Source organism: Odocoileus virginianus, chromosome 25 (assembly GCF_023699985.2).
Source record: "Odocoileus virginianus isolate 20LAN1187 ecotype Illinois chromosome 25, Ovbor_1.2, whole genome shotgun sequence".
Taxonomy (NCBI): Eukaryota; Metazoa; Chordata; class Mammalia; order Artiodactyla; family Cervidae; genus Odocoileus; species Odocoileus virginianus.
The window spans coordinates 10,872,415-10,891,124 of record NC_069698.1 but is presented as its reverse complement, the minus strand read 5'-3'; the positions used below and the strand labels follow the sequence as shown (position 1 = coordinate 10,891,124).

The 18,710-nt window shown below is 38.9% G+C and overlaps 2 protein-coding genes across 41 annotated transcripts in view; one reads left to right on the top strand and one right to left on the bottom strand.

The window, feature by feature from the left end:
• Positions 1-8,476, top strand: part of TFG (trafficking from ER to golgi regulator) — a 33,628-nt gene extending 25,152 nt beyond the window's left edge. For 2 of the 4 annotated variants that reach the window (XM_020909712.2, XM_020909711.2), the window contains exons 7-8: positions 4,013-4,111; positions 7,661-8,476. In XM_020909712.2, coding sequence (XP_020765371.1) covers positions 4,013-4,111; positions 7,661-8,043 — 482 coding nt within the window. In that variant the 3' untranslated portion in view covers positions 8,044-8,476. The remainder of the gene's footprint in view (positions 1-4,012; positions 4,112-7,660) is intronic. The other 2 variants (XM_070454999.1, XM_020909713.2) reach the window with 2 other exon arrangements.
• Positions 8,477-8,797: 321 nt separating this feature from the next.
• ABI3BP (ABI family member 3 binding protein) overlaps positions 8,798-18,710 on the bottom strand; it is a 271,320-nt gene continuing 261,407 nt past the window's right edge. For all 37 annotated transcript variants that reach the window (XM_070454961.1, XM_070454969.1, XM_070454962.1 and 34 more), the window contains 5 exons: positions 14,593-14,672; positions 13,840-13,869; positions 12,929-13,090; positions 11,611-11,733; positions 8,798-10,030 (listed from right to left, as the gene is read on the bottom strand). In XM_070454961.1, the coding sequence (XP_070311062.1) occupies positions 9,915-10,030; positions 11,611-11,733; positions 12,929-13,090; positions 13,840-13,869; positions 14,593-14,672 (511 nt within the window). In that variant the 3' untranslated portion in view covers positions 8,798-9,914. The remainder of the gene's footprint in view (positions 10,031-11,610; positions 11,734-12,928; positions 13,091-13,839; positions 13,870-14,592; positions 14,673-18,710) is intronic.

The window sequence follows — 18,710 nt, the reverse complement described above, 5'->3', positions numbered from 1 at the left end:
AAAGCAAAGGTTAAGCATAACTTTAGGTTTTTTTTGAAATATAAATAGCCTTTTATATTTTTATGCAGTTAGCAATAAGTCTTTTATAGAAAAAGCAGTATATTTTAAAATCAGACTTCTTCCTCTCTAAATCTCATGTCCTCAGATGAGCAGTTTAATCTCTCCGGGTTTTGATATTCTCCCACACTGTAAATTGTAAAAAGTGGACCGAATCAGTGGTTTTCAGAGAATGTCTTTAGTCCTAAATGAAACAGAATGTTAAAAGCTCAGTTGTTAAACAAGTAAGGGGGTCGTTGCTGTTGTTGAAGGAGATTGCAAGCTCAGAAGAGCAGGCCTCATTGAAACCCTTGGAGCACTGCAGAACACGCCCTCAGGTTTACTGATTTAGGGTTTCTTCTAAATGTTCAGATAGTGTTTCTTTCAATTGCTTCTGCATGCAAGTCCTTTTAAAGCCCCATATTTTACTTTAAAAGTCACCAGGTGGTGCTGTTATCTGTATAAAGGGGTCAGGTAGTGTGACAGGATGTATTTTAGCACCAGAAGCAAGTGACTAAGTTTACCAGTCAAGTTAAATAAATCTCCCAAAACAGCCTTAAATGAAGGGGCACTTTTGTAATAGATTCCTAATTATTCTGGGTACTTTTAGATTTGTCCTGTTGGACGAATGGTAGTGGGGACTTTTTCAATTAGGGGTCTCCCAAGGTTCATTTTTCATTTAATTAAATGAATTTCATTTAAATTTTTCATTTAATTATGTGTCTTTAAGTCTTTTATTTTTTTAAATAGCTGTCAACCCTACATGTTTCTAAAGTCAAAACTATGTATGTGAACATGCTATATAATAGTTCATGCAAAAACATAGCTACTTAAAACGGCAAAAAATTATTATCTCACAGTTTCAGAATCAAGGATCTGGGAGAAGCTTCAATTCAGTTCAGTTCAGTTGCTCAGTTGTGTCCGACTCTTTGCGACCCCATGAATCGCACCACGCCAGGCCTCCCTGTCCATCACCAACTCCCGGAGTTTACTCAAACTCATGTCCATCAAGTCAGTGATGCCATCCAGCCATCTCATGCTCTGTCCCCTTCTCCTCCTGCCCCCAATCCCTCCCAGCATCAGGGTCTTTTCCAGTGAGTCAACTCTTCGCATGAGGTGGCCAAAGTACTGGAGTTTCAGCTTCAGCATCAGTCCTTCCAATGAACACCCAGGAGTGATCTCCTTTAGGATGGACTGGTTGGATCTCTTTGCAGTCCAAGGGACTCTTAAGAGTCTTCTCTAATGCCACAGTTCAAAAGTGTCAATTTTTCAGTGCTCAGCTTTCTTCACAGTCCAGGGAGAAGCTTAGCTTGAAGGTTTTGGTTAAGGATTTCTTGTGAGGTTACAGTCATCTGAGGCTTAATTTGAACTGAAGAATTCATATCTTAAGAAGACTCCTTCATACGGTTGTTGGCAGGAGACTTCCATTTCCTCACCAAATGGATCTCATGGGCTGCCTGGGTGACTTCATGACATGGGAACTTCCACCAGAGCCAGTGGTCAAGACAGAGTAAAAGGAGACGGCTGTCTTTCACTTCTTGTCCTCAGAAATGTCTACATCATTTTTTATATTCTAATGGCATATGTTGTTCTGTTGCCCAGTCATGTCCGACTCTTTGTGACCCCATGGACTTCAGCATGCCAGGTACTAGTGGTATATAGGTCAGCCCGATTCAGTGTGAGGGGACTACACATGAGAATGAATACACATGTATTTATTGCTTGTTGTTTGCTAATTTTTGTGTTGTGGAGTTAATCTTTCTCATTTCTAAAAATACGAGGGTGCCGACCCGTTACCTTACGCTCTGCCTGCGCAGGGGTCACTGAGGGCCGTCACGGAGGCCGACTCCCAGTCTGTGCCACAGATCTAGTCCCGGAAGCCTCCCCAGTACCCTCTGCTTCAGCCTATTCTCTTTCTCTTAGGTATTATGTCTTATTGCTTTTACTTTTTTCTACCATCGATTCTGAAGATACAGTGCAAAAAAACTAATATTCTTTTTTCCTCAAGTCAGAGCTCACTGTGAACTCTGTTGGCACCTTGCTTTTTCACTTACTATACCCTGTAGCCCTCTCCTTCAATTAGGTCAAGTTATTCCTCCTCATTTACAGCTGAACACAGAATTCTTACTTTTCAGAACACTGTGACAGAGAATGAGAGTCCCGTTTTGGACTTGAAGGAAGTGTGTTTAAAATAAGAGAAATACTTTGTTGAGATAGTGTTTAATCCCAGGGGTGGCATTCTTCACAAAATGAAGAAAAAAATGGGGCACTGGCTTCAGGAAGAGTTGTAGTACCTGTCATTTTTCATTGAGGAAAACAATTTGACTTAAAATTTTGAGTTGGGAGTTTCTTGGGCTCCTTAGCAGCAGTCTACTACATGGAGCTTTAATCTCAGACTTTTTGATGATACCTAAGTTAATGTTTGTATTAAATGAGATAACATGTATAAAACTCCTTAAATAGCAATCTAGACTTACGCCTGGGTTTTGGTGATGGTTCTTACTAGCTATGATGCATAGACCCCAGGTAAGTTGCTTATTTTTTTTTGTACCTGAAATAGGGACTGCTAATGAGGTTGACTTTTTCCCCTTCATATAGTCATTGCATGATCTTTGCTCATTTTTGTATTGTAGAGTTAATCCTTCTATTTTCTAAGAATTAGAACCCATTGTCAAATGCTACATGTATTTCCCCGCCTTTATCATATTTCTGTATCAGATCCTTGTCACTTCTGTTCCAAAATTTAGTTTTGAGATACAATCTAGGATTAAGGCAGTCTAAAAGGTGGTTAACACCTGTGGTATTTTTTATGTAGTCTATAAATCTTGAAGTGTTGAAGTGTTAAAATGTTTAACAAACTTCCTGTCAGTTTCTGTATTTGGGAAGAGCATTAATAGCTTAAAAATAAGCAAATTTTTCTTTTTCTGAAAAACTTTTATTTGGAGGAGAATTGCTTTACAGTGCTGTGTTAGTTTCTGTTGTAGGACTGTGTAAATCAGCTATAAGCATATGTGTACCCCCTCGCCCCCACTCATCCCGGCCTCCAGGTCATCAGAGCACTGACCTGGGCTCCCCGTGTTCTGCCGCAGCTTCCCGCTAGCAGCGTTACTCGTGGTGATGCATGTATGTCAGTATACACACTGCTCTTTCAGTTGTATTCCTGTCATGAAAGCATAGCACTGCTTGCTAGGAAATAAGCCAGCTGTCAGCAGGGGCATAGCGTATTCAGTGCAGCAGTACCTAAGACTGGACACCCAGTCCAGTCAAGTGGGTTCCATCTGGAGATTTCAGCCTATGAGAACTAGCGACGTCCTGCGCCTCAGTGTGAGTGGCACTGGAGAACGCATTGACTTTTAGTCGCTGTCTTTTTCTGCTGAAAGTATACTGTTTACCTGTAGTCTTTTGATTAACAGCAGGTAATTTGAATATTAGTATCAGCAACATAAAGTTGTTTTAAAGATTTAAATACTAGTGAGGTTTTTAAAAAATTTAAGTGCTAGTTAGATATTACAGCAAGTTTTATTGCTGCTCAAGGCATTAGATCTAGCTAAATCCACCATTGGAACAACTGTAAAATTGTAGAGAGGATAAAGATGTGAACCAGTAAATCCTTACATGTTTGGAAATCACAGCAGATCATGGTATTTGTCCCTTTTTTCACGTTTTTCTTTATTGATTTTTACCGAACATTAGTAGTACATATCTTTTGGTGGTTGAGTTTGAAAACCTTTGGTTTTCTGGGGTTTCTGAAGTAACCACTCGTTATTTGATGTCAGTTAGAGTTCTCCACAGTTCATCCACAGCAGAGTTGCCACACTTGTTAAATTGTTCCTTGTTCTCCTTCATAGACAGTTAAGGAGGAAGACACGTTCTGCGTCTTGGTTGGTGTGTGTGAATGGGGAGGGAATTACAGGCGCCTTAAAGAGGTCTCTCTTCTGCCGAGTGAACCCTGCCTCTCTGCCCGTCTCCTCCCCAGGCCAGATCTACCAGCAGTACTCGCAGCAGCCGGCCTACGGCGCTCAGCAGCCGCAGGCGCCCCCCCAGGCGCCGCAGCCCTACGGCGTTCAGTATGCAGGTGAGCGGGCGCCCGGGGAGCTGTGTCTCTGTTCATGAAACCCTAAATTCCTTCCTCCTGTTTCCTTGCTTGTTAGAGTAAGGATTAGGGATTTATTTTTTAGGGGGGGAAGAACATTTGTATCATTCATTTATAAATATTTTACATAGAAATTTTAACTGTAAATCACCATTTCAGTTCCAGTGGGCAGGTAAATCACAGTAGATGATTCAGTAATGACCTGTAGTATAAAAAGTTTTTAATGCAAAATTATCTCCTGCTCATGTGATCAGCTTCCCTGCTTGGTGATGTAGAGTTACAAAAATGGCACAGTTTTTCCCTCTTTTTTGTAACACATTATCCCAGTGTACTCCAGTACCTGGAAAAACACTTTTTAACAGTTCCCTCGTATGTAAAAAGAGGTGATCTTATTAAATAATAAATAAGAGCCAAATTAAGCTGCATAGGTTTTAAAATCTCCTAGAAGTATGTAGGAATACTAAAAACAGTCCATGAAAGTAGAATTGTGTGAAATGTAATTCAGACAACTAAGAACATAAAAATCTCTCAGTATAGCTTGGAATATTATAATTCAAATAATTATAATTTGGGTAATTTTTACTTTTGTTATATGAGAACTTATGTTCAGTCTTGTTTTATAGTAAAATATTTAAGTATCAGAATTTCAACTGTAATTTTAAAAAATTAGATTACAATACAAAAATGAGCTATGAACACAATAAATACATGGGGGGAAGTTAGCCTCATTATCAGTCCCTATTTCAGGTACAGAAAGATTAAGCAACTTACCTTGGGTCAGTACATCACAGCTAGTAGGAACCATCATTGGAAGCCAGGCATAACTCTAGAGCATTAGTTTAAAAGAGTTGTGTACACGTTCTCATTTAATATAAATATTAACTTAGGTATCATTGAAAAGTCTGAGATTAAAGCTCCACATAGTAGACTTTGTCAGGGAGCCAAAGGAGCTCCCACTCAAAAAAGTCTAAAACCATGTTCCTCAATAGAGAATGACAGGGCACAACTATGCTTAAAGCAAGTACATCGCTCTGTTACTTTTTATTTTTCTAAACTACTTGAAACTTATTATGAAAATGCCACCGCCTTTAGTTAAAAGTTTCAGAGACCCTGTGGTCCCCAAAGCCTAGAATATTTATTATCTGGTCCTTTACAGAAAAACATTTGCTGACTCCCTGAATTAGACCATAAAATTCTACCATTGTAGTTTGACATATTTTAACACAAAGAGCGATTTTTATTTGGATTGGATTTGCTGTAGAGTGACTTAACCTGTAGCTGCTAGTTTTTATGTAAACTAGGTGGAATGAATTTAAACTTGGACTATAATATTGGGGGAAGGTTATTTTCAGAATGCAGTCTTTTAGAGAAAATCTATTAAAAATTATATATTGGCAATTTGTAGAAATAATAAGTTTTTTTCACTCTATTGTCTAATCCTGGCAATTTCCATCTTCACTATGCTTCAGAATCACCTGGAGAGGTGTTTCTTGAAACTTACAGGTACCTGAGCTCTACTCCCAGAGATCTTGTTTTATTTGGTCAAGGGTGGGGTTCAGGCATTGGTATCTTAAATGCTTTGCAGGTCATTCTAAAGTGTAGTGAGAATTGGGAGCCACTGATCTTGTCTTATCCACTCATTTTGTAAATGAGGCAACTAGGGTCCAAAGAATCGTGATGCATCGAAGGACAAGCAGCCGTTTGGCTGGGGAGCTAGACCAGAGCCCGGTACACTTGACTTTGCAGTTAGTGACTTCCCTGCATCATTCTGCACTCTCTCAGCCCCAGCCAGAGCTTGGCAGACTTTTCTGCCATAAGAAACGAGATAGTGAATATTTTAGGCTTCATGGACCACGTGACTTTTTGTCCTTTAATTTTACTTTATTCAGACAACCACAGAATTTCCATTTCTTGCCGCTTATGGTGATTTTCACCAAAGTTATTTTGTTTTTCAAGGGAGGGGATGGTGGTGGAAGGAAGGGTTTATATATACAGAGGTATTTTATATTATGGTCAAGACAGTAGATTGCTAATGAAACAGCAACTTAGGCTCTTAGGCATTATCCTCTCTCTCAAAAAATAAAGATTTAGTTGTCCGCACAGTCTATTGAAAAGCCAGTTTAGATATCAATTGGCAGGATGTAAACACAGCTTTTTTTTTTTTCTCACAATCTTAAATTGAATAGACATTTTCAGTATAAAACTTTGTTTCTTCAAAAACAGAGTAAAAAAATTTTTTATGTTTTTATATAGAGGATAGGAGAAATTGTATGACATCAAGGTTTTTTCATGAATTTAGTTTGGTATTTAGGTACTGCCATGAATAAAATGCATTAGGTATTTTATTTACTTGTTAAAAATTAAGCTTGCTGTTAATGATTTTAGTTAGGATCTTCACTGAGTAAAGTTTAGTTCTTTTCAAAGTATTATCTTTGTATTTCTGATCCTGCTAGTCCTATTAACTTGAAATTGGGAGATATGGAAATAGTCACCTAAATACTCTGCTTGGAGACTGTTAGTGGTGGTGGTAACATTGGACCATCTTTGGCACTCTGCTGGTTTGGCAGTTTTCCTCTGTGACCTTTTCCAGTTTTATTCATGGACTATGTCAAAAGCTTTCTTTCATGAGTAAATTTTGAACCCAGGTTCAAGGTGAGTTCAGAATATACTCAGTTCATTCAATCCTTTTTATTTATTTATTTTTTAATGCAGGGTTGTACATATTTTAATAATTTTCTTATGTATCTGGTATTTAATGCTGACAGGATTCCAGTCAATGGAGAGGTTTCATTGCAAGTAGCTGCAGGTGTGTTTCATGGTAGAGATAAAAGTTTTTAGTGAAGCAGACCTTTTCTTTTAAAAAAGCTTTACGTCCTAGTAACTAATTAATATAGATGTTCATTTTTGTGGGGCAGTATGATATGCTTTCTGTTATGTTGTTACTGCTATTGTAAAGGTAAAACCATGATACCAAATCTTAAAAGATTTTAAGGATTGTGAAAATGGGCACTTAATGTTTATTCTTAAATGTTTTAATTTCTATAGGATGAATAAGCCTAAAAAGCATCTCACTAATATAGTCAGTTGTATTTGTTAGCATTGTTTCATTTAAAAACGTCCATTCTCTACAATGTGTTTATTTGGTACTGTTATTAAACAGGCCCCTAAAACCAGGTTAATGACTAGCTTTTGCGTTAATTCCCACATTTGTCATTTGAGCATATACTCTCTACTGGGAGTTATGCTACAACAGGAGTTTACTCTCAGGGATTATACAGTCTACAAGGAGTTGAAGTAGAAGAGATCTGTATATATAGTGGTTTTCATTTTAGAGGGTTTACAAAACTGTCTAGAAAATGCTTCTTTGTTACTATATGGTCTTGAAATAGAAAATCCACTACTCTACTTGCTATCTAAATACTTAGGATTAAGTTTGTTAAATTTCTCATTTATTTTTTTGTCCATAACAGTAAGACTAATTCTCTGGAAAATGTTCACCAAAAGAAAGAGGTGTATGTTTTGCCTTTTCAGCAGGCTATAGTCAGCAGACTGGACCCCAACAACCTCAGCAGTTCCCAGGATATGGCCAGCAACCCACTTCCCAGGCGCCGGCACCTGCCTTTTCTGGTCAGCCTCAGCAACTGCCTGCTCAACCTCCGCAGCAGTACCAGGCGAGCAGTTACCCTCCACAAACTTACACTACCCAAACGTCTCAGCCCACTAGTTACACTGTGGCCCCTGCCTCACAACCGGGAATGGCTCCAAGCCAGCCCGGGGCCTACCAGCCAAGACCAGGTTTCACCCCACCTCCTGGAAGTACCATGACCCCTCTTCCAAGCGGGTCTAACCCGTATGCACGTAGCCGTCCTCCCTTCGGTCAGGGCTACACCCAGCCTGGACCAGGTTATCGATAGAGAGGCTCAGTTACACGGATGAGCGTAGCTGCTAGCTGTTTGCCTCCCAAAAGACTCCAATACTACTATTCTAATTTGTATTGAAGTTCAGGAATTGAAAAAGCAGAGCATTTTTTTATGATACCATTATTGCTGTTAATTGAAAGTATAATTTGCTGGAAGATAAAAGACCAAAATGGAAGTTTTTTCCCCTCCCCTGCTTAAAAGTATAGCAGCTTCCTACTTATTTTGGAACACTACTCTTACATGTGTGCAAAGTGATTGATTTTCTAGCTTGCCTTGTCCAGAGGATATTACAATGCTAGGTTGAAGTTCAGCCCTCTTACTTGGCTTTTTATTATTAACACGATGTACTAAAGTAGATTCCTTTGAGAAGACTAGCTATTATGTATAAAATGTAACATTGATAGGTTAATAAAGATGATTGAATCCATTAATGGTCTTGTAAGTTAATTTAGTTTTTGATATTCTATATATGTGTATATATATGAGAAAAATCCTTATTGATGTTTTGGTCTTGAAATAGACATTTTATCTATCTTAGGCCTTTCTATTCAGAGATGCACAATGCTGTTGCCTTTTGTCCTGATTTTGGTTTTAAATGACGAAACTTTAAAATAGATCAAGATGATTATTAGCATTATATATAAACACAGTAGATACAATATTAAAAGATGCAAGGGGGTTGGTAGATCCTAAACAACCTGCGATTTTCCTTATAGAAATCAACCATTCAGAAATGAAGAACTCAGTCTTAAAAAAAACTACATCTCTTTATTGCAGAGTTTATACTGTTTGAAAAATATAAAATGAAGTATTGATAAAACTGAAGCCTGTTGAAAGGTAAGCGCAGAAAGGTCCTTTAAGAATGAGGGCACCAATGCGGCGTTCCTGTCTCCTCCCCAGTGGAGGAGGAAATACTGTTTGAAAGAAAGATAAGTCGGATTTGCATTACAGGTGGTTAGAATTAAGAAAACAGCCTCTGATACATTCATTCCCTAGAGATCGTCTGTGTAAAAATACAGTAAATATCATAAAACGGTAGGCCTCGCATCACGGCTTATCCTTTCATGCTTAGACTTCAATGCAGTCTTCGGACACAGCTTTATTAGAATTAAAAACAGCACCGACACAACTGCTTAAAGGGACAGTTTGACAAAGAGCATTCAGACATTGTAGCATGTTTATGGGTAGAGAACAAAGTATGTATTTTTGAAATGATATATCAAATTCTCAATTCCATTTTCAACTGAAATTTACTGATTCAAACAGCCTTTTCAATCATTTGTAGATAATTAATGAAATGTATATTAGCACGAATGGCTAACTGTTTAAATGCTTCAAAAGTTACTCAGCTATTGCTAACAGGTTGCAGTTTAAATAAACATGTGAATATTAGGACCTTTTCTCCCCAGATATAATATGCTGATGATAATTTGATCTAATAAGTTAAGCCAAGTAGAGATTTATGGAATTAACAGTAGGAAGAATACACAATAAATGTAAATATTTTTTTAAAGTATATTAGTTTTTTGATGTTAATTTTGTTATAAAAGTATCTCAGAACATCATTACAACAGTGTGATAAATAATATACAAATGATCTCTTAAAATACCATGAACAGGGAGCCAGCTTCCCCAAAAATGTTATTCTGTTAATATCAATATCTTGCTTTCTTAAAATGACTTTGTAAAACCTGATAAATATTCTTAGCAATCTTTCTAATAAACATCTAATATTGCTATTAGATTTTAGACTTTTATACATAGTAAACAAAAGAGCTTTAAATGCATGTGACAAATACCATACTGTTTCCAATTATTTTTTGAAATGGTGAAACAGGAAGCACTTTTGAATGTGACTGCAGCATCTACCATTTTCCGGGAATTGTGGTCCCACATTCATACCACTGGACATAATTGATTTGAGTGTGACCACCGATTTCTCCAAATTGGACTGGTTCCTGACGAACTGCTCTGAAATAGCCTAAGAGGGAAATAGTTAAAATTAATAGCTGCTGTGTTATATTTTTGTCCTCGTAGATTGCAGGGTGCCATCGAGTGCTTGAAGGGTACTGCAGTGAAGCAGAGTGTTTAGACAGTGGAGAGCAACAGAGGCCCAGTGTCTTTCCTGAGGTGGCAGTGGCGGGCTAAACACGGGGACGCTTAGGACGGGTTGGTACTGTTGATACTTGAGAGAGAGCCGAAATGAAAAAGGGTCAGGAGTTGGAAGAGTTTTATGTTTGTTGGAGCGTCACTGGCCAAGTTCAGTACACACTGTCGGGCGTGAAAGTATACTTTCTGCACATGATAGCCTGGAGGTGACCTGGGTAGAGGTGTGTTGTGCTAACATGTCAGGAAACAAAAGGGGGGTAGTTGTAAGTTTGCTAAATGTCTAAGAATTAAACTTGGGTGAAATCATCCTCCAAGGACCCTACACTAAATGACTTAAAGTTTTGCTGAGAATGTAAAATGTTATGGAAATAGAACTTATATTTTCTATCTAGTTCCTGTGTGGCTGTAGTTTCAATTTTCTGTTACTGAGTTCACAGATCTTATTCAGTCATCTTTACTATGATTGCTATTTTTAATGCCATTGACCAAAATATGTAGCTAAAAAGACCAACCAAATGATTTTAAGTATTTAACAAGTCTCTCTTGGTAGCTCCTGAGTAATAATGGGTTTATAATTTACCCCTCTCCTACCCTACCTGGACAGGGATTGATTTTCAGTCTTTTCAGTCCTCATTACACAGCTTGGTGCTAAAGTGTCTTTAGAAAGTTGCAGGGGTTAGTCACTTCTCAGCAGAATTCTTCTATTTTAATTGTGTATTTGTATAATTATAAGGCAAATAACATTTTTCCTTCTATGATAGTAGGAAAATGAAAGTGTGAGTTGCTCAGTTGTGTCCGACTCTTTGCAACCCCATGGACTGAAACCCTCCAGATTCCTCTGTCCATGGGATTCTCCAGGCAGGAATACTGGAGTGGGTTGCCATGTCCTTCTCCATGCGAGTAGTAAAGCTTTAATTTTTTTTAGGAAGGAATTAAAACCTGCCTGTGTGCTGAGTATGACAAATTATAAAGGTAGTACATGAATGATTTAAGTTTGGGAAATGCTTAAAGTTTCTTTCAATAGCTGCTTTTGCAAATTCAGGTTTTCTTAAAGTAGAATGTATGTGTATGTATTGGCTCTAAGCAACAGAGTCTTAAGGAATGGGACGCAAGTTGAGACAAAGTCTTCACGTTGAGGTCTCATGTGGACAGTCTTTTTCGTTGGCAGGGAGAGTAGGGAGACTACAGATAATTTTTAAAGCGATTGCCTGACGGCTTCCCTGATGGCTTAGACAGGAGATCTGGGTTTGATGTCTGGGTCCAGACGATCCCCTGGAGGAAATGACAACCCACTCTAGTATTCTTGCCTGGAGAATCCCATGGGCAGAGGAGCTTGGTGGGGTTGCAAAGGTCAGACACGACTGAGCAGCTGACACTTTTTGCTCAGCCTGAATGTTTTTTGGGTTCATTTGTAAAAAGCCTCTTGCTTTTGAGCAGGCTCCGAAAACCTACCTTCTTTGGTGGGTAACTGGTCAGAAGAGAGCTGCTGTCCTGTGCGTCCATCTAAAAATGAGTCCACGAACTGGCAGTGATCTTCCCCATGGCCCCTCTGATCGCCTATGTTATAAAATTTTCCTGGAAATTAAAAGGATCATGAAGTATTTCTTTGATCTGGGAGAACTCTGAAGTAAACTGTTTCAAATGATCCGTCTTCCATGTTCTTGTACTTCCCCACCTGTTCATTCTACTTCAAGTCACGCCGTTCTGTAATGGGACGACAATCTCCCAGCTGCATCCCTGCCTTCACTCTTGCCTTTCCCTGTTCTTCCTCTCCTCTCACAGATGAGTCATCTTTTAACTATGCAACTCAGATAATGTTACTTGCCTCCATCAATCTCTCCAGCAGTCTTCTGTTACACTCAGAATAAAACCCAGAGTTCTTGCCTGGTTTCCCAGCTCCCCGTGATTGCACGCCTGCCTGAGCTTCCCCGTACTAAGCCTCAGCCATGCTAGTAAGCCGGAGAGGGATTTCTGCGCCAGGTCTTCAGGTGTCTGCCCTCTGCCTCTGCTGCTTTATCCCTTGGTCTGTCTCGGTTCCTTCTCAGTTTTCTTCTCAGCACAAGTGTTAGCTTTGAGGAAAGCTTTTCCTAAACATTTTAACTAAAGGAGCTTTCATTCCATTCCACCATTTTCTTTTCATCCCTCTTTTTTCCTTCAAAGTACTATATAAATTCTACATATTTGTTTTCTGCCTCTCCCCACTAGATTGTAAGCTTCAAAGAGCAGGAACAAATGGTTGGGAAAGCCAAGAAAATGACTGTAAAAGTCATGTGTTAGATGTAGCTAAGGGATTCACAGACTTACAAAAGGGGGCAGGACAGTCCTGCGTTGTCCCCAGCAGCGTCAGAACAGAACAGATACTGTTTGTTAAATGATGGAACAGATGTCTACCTTTCTATGTTGGGGTTTAAAATTTTTACTGTACGAATATAGAAAAGAACCCACCGAGTCTGGAGCAAGGGGTTATAGCCTTTCTGGCTGATGGTCTTAACCTTGCCCTTGTCTCTGACAGACTTAAAATCTTATTAACTAGGTCATACTCCTTCCATGATTATTGTTAGATACACTCATTTTACTACCAGTAAGCTGTCCATTCTGGCTTGCTGTAACATAATTGAGCTTGGATGTGACTGGCTTCTCTGCAGTTGCCATGATGGCACTGTTGGAAATTGCGTTTCTTGCCGCATTTCTCCGATCCCAAGATGCCAGTCACGCCTTGCTCAAGCCGCGCCTCTGCTGGCGGGGTGCTGCGGGCGGCCCCGGCGCTCACCTGTGAGGGAGTCGCTGAGGTAAATCTTGTATCTGAGGGAGTTGCACAGCTGCACGCCCACGAACTTCTTGTACCAGGTCCTCTTGACGTACTGTTTGCCCGTGCACTCCGAGTAGGAGTCTGAGGCGAAGGGCCTCTCGGTCCATATGGCGTCTCTTCCCGCTGCGTAAAGAAGCGCATGGTTTGGGCTTAGCGTCTCACTTTGGGTCCCGAAGAGCTATCTCAAAAGCTTTTTAAAAAGCAGTTTGCAAAGTTCATTGTCGACCTGCTGACACACGGTTTTCTCCAGTGCTAAATACTGGAGCGAAAAAATACAGGTGTTTAAACACGTAAGCTCCCCATTAATTTTCTGTCAGTAGTGAGGTGAATCTTGGAGCAGTATGTGTCAAAGTTGATTAGTTCTGCATAGTTATGCTATGCTCAACATAGCATCACTTCAGGAACAAAATTAGGTTTCTTTTTTGAGAGAAACTGTTTCAGTGTAAACAGTTGCTTTAATGTGACTTGTTATTAAAAGTGGAGATGAGTTTGACAGAAAACAACAAAATTCTGTAAAGCAATTATCCTTCAATAAAAAAATAAAGAAAAAAAGAATAACCCTAACCCTACACAGTGGAATATAACAGCAGTGAAAATAAAGTCACGAAAAGTGGAAATGAGGGTGCTATATCTTAGAAGATTTGAGCTGGTCTGTTACATGAATGAAAAGCAGGTTTCAGAATCCTCAACCTGTTCCTGAAACACCATAGGCTGTCAATGTTTCTGAACATTTTAGGTAAGCATTCACAGGTAATTGAAGAAGACGACTAAATGGACTAAAGTGAAATCATGACTAAAATTCTACCATGCCCATTTAGCTGAATCACTGTAGAAAAGCATGCAGTTGTGTTCTCACTGAGGTGGGTACTTACCAGAAACTGGCTCGCTCACTCTTGGGTCAGCTGAGGAGAAACAGCAGACAGTTGATTAGGTAAGTCCCAGTATTCCAGTGACGTGGCAAAGAAGACGGGGAATTAACAGATGTTACAGAGCCTTGGACAACACACACTCGTAACTAAAGTCCAAACTTGAAAATTGTGGGCTTTGTTTTGGGGACGGTTCTGCATTGGAGAAACTCAGCTGTCTTTTATATGTCGTTTAAGTAGTTAGGGGTCTTTTTTGCTGTACTAGATTTTACTTCCATTTTCAAATCTTCCTCTTTTTAGCTTCATAAAAATATTGACAAAATCACCAGGATGCCATGAACTGCAGTTGTGCAGATGTATCTCGTTAAGGAACTGGAACTTAGGCCAGATAAGAAAATTTCACAGCTGTTCATCATAAAAAGCTATCACATGAATTCCCTTTCTGGATACAACTGGCTTTCTAAGTCTGACATTCTGATTCTAGGCATAGAGAGGAGCATTCATTCACTGTTGAGTATAGCCTGACCTCATACTTCCTCTCTTTTACACTGATAAGCCTACCATTTTTCTGACATGAAAATAAATGAGAAAAAACCCAGGTGTTGCTTCTTTAAAAGGTACCTTCATTGGCTTGATTTTTCAAATAGATGGGTTTTTGAAATCAAGAAATGCTTTACCTCATTTAGCTTGTTTCAGACAAGCTATGCAAACACTCTGACCCTTTATATCCTTGTTGGGAATTCCAGCTGATGTAATTACCTGATTCAGTACTGAATGCCACTGTGTTGCTGGGTGGCCCTTCACCAAGTGGGTTTTTGGGTTTCACCTGGAATTCATAGCTGAAGGGGGAGAAAAAGAGAACAACATTCTTCAGAAGTAGGAAACAACATCTGGTCATACTTAACGTTCCTCCCAATTCTGTTTTGAAATCATCATGATGTTGAATGGACTTAGGTTCTAGAAGCAGCTTCAGGAAAAGAAAAATTTCTTTACTGTTAAAACAGGTTGTCTGTTTTCTAAAAGAAAGGGGTTAATAAAAAAAAGACTGTTCTCTTTCAAAATCTCCAAATTAATAGAGATGGCTGAGCAGGTTGTTAATAAACATGCAGGAAAGCAGTATTCTGCAGACCCAGGCTAATTCCAGTAATTAGGAGTCTCAGTTTTCTTCAAACGATTAGCTACTTCCTGGGAGCAAAGAATTGCAAAAGTCCCAACTTTGGTTGTTGCCTTAATCAGTGTTCCTCACCATGGGGTTTGAACTACCTATGTGAGAATAACATGTTAGAGTTGTAGTGGAGAAAGTTTATTTAAAATGCAGATTTTTTTGCTCCATTGTAGCTACTGAATCCATTTTTTGAGGGCTTCCAGAGAGGTATTTATAGTAAGTTTCTGAGGTGAATCCTGTGGCCACTGACATATGAGAACTATATAAACTATGGGAACAGATGCATATGAAAATACTATATTGCAGGAAGTTGTGATTATATCACCTGGAATTTGCATCTTATGTGGATCATACGAAGTCACGACATATCCTGAGTAATGGCAAGGTAATGTCACCTCAGGATAAACACAGGCATAAAGACACCCCCCTCTCCCTCTATAAACCAGATTCATATGGGCCAGGTCCTTAACCCTTTATGTTAAAAAACAAAAGACAAAATAAGCCCATATCCCGAATAGTTAAAAGTTTGATTTCTATCCTTAAGAATTATGCACTAAATTGCTAGGCAATATTTGACAAATTTCACCCATAGAATACTCAAGCAAAGCAAATCCTTTTAAATTCAAACAGTAAAGCTATTTGCTGTTTTTCTGAAACTAAGAGTTCCTTTTAGTAGCAGACTTGGTAGGAAAGTAGTTTCAAATGTAAAACCAGCTTGAGTCAGCTGGGAATTGTGAGTTTCAAAATTTTGAAAGACTTTGGGAGATAATTCCCCTTTTTGAAAAGTTTATAATTGACTAAGTGCAGAACACAAAAAAAATGTATTAAAAAAGTGAAAAACAGAAGGATGACAGCCGTCAGTTTGGTACAGAGGATTACCAAGTGAGCAGTAACAGGAAAACTTCCTGGGGCTCAAGGAGTCAGATTTTTGGCTACTGAAGCATTGTATTAAAACACTGATGCAATCTATAAGGAAGACAGATTCTAGTATTACAATGTCAACCACTCTGAGTGCTTCCTATGTACTCAAAAAGTACACTACATATAAAACGTAATACAATACACACAAACCCCAAGAAATAAGTATTAACCCTATTTATCAGTTAAGAACAATCAGCTCTTAACCATTATACTCTTATTGTCTTTGCTTTTCTAAACTTCCAAACTTTGATACAGGGATTAAAATATGCAGAGTTTTTACAGTGAGAGACTGCACATGAAAGAATTTTTGTAAACTAATCAGCTGGCAGAAAGTGCCATTATCCTTTGCATAAGAGACTGCTGATATAAAGCCACCCATCTCACTGACTTAAATAAATTGCACATACATCAGGTGCTTTGGCATAGAATATTTTCCACAGATTAAATTCTAGCTCAGAGGCCTCATGAATTTATAAAAAAAAGAAAAAAATCATCACACTAGGGAGAACTGAAAGTGGGAAAAAGAAACCACAAGCATCTAGACTTTGATTCAAGTGGGCAGTGCATTCCACACTGTAGGCCGTTGCCACAAATCTCTGCTTTGGCCAAGTCTGATGGAATTATTTCAGTGCCTTTTTTACTTCACAGTTATTTACACTTCAGCCATATTTGTAGTATGGCCACACATATCAATAAGCTACTTTTGGGGGGGGGGGGGTTTGACCACCATTTTATGATACTTGACAAGTTTTGAAGAAATCATTTTAAACTGAGTTTAATAGCTAGCATGGGAACTAAAAGGCACATGTTTTTGGCTGATTAAACAAAATATAAAAACGGTATATTTTAAAAGGCAAAATTTTTCCCAAGAAGCACATGTTGTCATAAGATTTATGACACTGTAGGTATAAGAGTAATGTCTTACAGAGAGAATAGACTTATGGACAAGGGGAGAGGGTGAGATGTGTGGAAAGAGTAACATGGAGACTTACATTACCATGTGTGAAATAGATAGCCAAGGGGGATTTGCTGTGTGGCTCAGGAAACGCACACAGGGGCTCTGTATCAACCTAGAGGGGTGGGATGGGACTGGAGATGGGAGGGAGGTTCAAAAGGGAGGGGACATATGTATAACTATGGCTGATTCACATTGAGATTTGACAGAAAACAGAATTCTATAAAGCAATTATCCTTCAATAAAAAACTTTTAAAAAAGTAATGTCTTAGAGAAAATATTGATTGCACATAGGAAATAAGCATAGCATTTTAGTTATTCAAAAATGCATGGAGAAGAAAGTTATTTGGAATAAAAAGTACAGAATAAAATTTCAAATAGAATATTTGGAAGATAAGAAACACAAATATTAGGGGGAAAAGATGAAAAATGTGAGAAAATATGGGAACGAGCAGATTATTTCAGGGAATACAAAACTAGTAGATTCTAGAAGAGAGAGGCGGGGAAAAGGAAGGTAGGAAATTACCCTACAAGGTTTTAAGAAATTTCCCAGAACTGAAAGACATGGGTTTCTAGGTTTAAAAGGCCTAATACTTGCCAAGCAATAAGAAAAAAAAAAAAAAACTAATGCATAGAAATTGCAAAATTTTAGAGTACTAGGATAAAGACTAGATTTTAAATGTTTCTGAAAAGAAAACTGGTCACATTCAAAGAATCCAGAATCAGAATGACATGTGACAGCAACTCCAGAAGTTAAAAAAGCAATGGAACAATACTTTTCAAGGGTTCATGTTATCCTACAATCTATGTTTAGCTAAACAGTATCAGAGTAAAACACGGACATTTTCAGACACATCAGACCCAAAAATGTCTTCTATAACCTCTCTTGAAAGTGTGTTTCTCAAGAAATGCCAGGAAGCAAGGGAATAGACAGGGAAGCCATGGATATAGGAATTATCCTCAACATAGGAGAGAGACAAAAGATGATGGTGAGGGGTCCCAGGAGATGTTGCCATGAACAAACAGATGTATCAAATAGGTGCCTCGAATATTTGACCATTTGGAGAAATAATCTAGACATAATGGATTTAATTAACAGAAGAAACACCTAAAATAATTGAAAATGAGAGAGGGTGTACTAAGATGTAATAGGAGCTCTCCTCCTCCCACGGACACATTGAGTGTTCATCTGCACATAGAGCAGTTCCCTCTGAAAGATCCAGAAAGTAGCTGAGCGCCTCCTCCGCATTGGGGAAATGAGAGAATACCCGTATCAAGATGGGTGGCGAGGGCTGGACACACTTGCCATAAATCCCACCCCTGACACAGCACCACGTAATCAAGAGGGAACTCCCAACTTCTTCCTGAGGAGCAAAGGGTTTATGACCCACACCTAACATCTCGACTTTTAAGACTCTCACCTGAGGGATGGGTCCCCTAAGCACCTGGCTCTGAAAGCCAGCAGGGCTTGTGTTTATGAAAACCATAAGGATATAGCAAATAAGCTCTTCTTACAAGTGCATGAGCAGTCACGATGGCTATGCCCTTGGTGGAGAGCAAAAGGGCAAAACCACCTATCTATTTTTCTGCAGTGCTAAAAGACAATGCCTGAGGGCCAGGATTTTTTTTTTTTTTTTTTTTTTATGACCAGGATTTTAATTTAGCGAGTATCTGAGGGCTATGATCCTCCCTGGAGACCAGGGAAGCCATGGGGAAGTTGCTGGTATCTCCCTGGAAGGAGGTTGTAACATGTTTGTGCCCGAAGTTTATAGCTTCCATCCAAAGGGATGAATCCTTGGATCACTTGACTCTGATAGCCAATGGGGCCTTGCATTC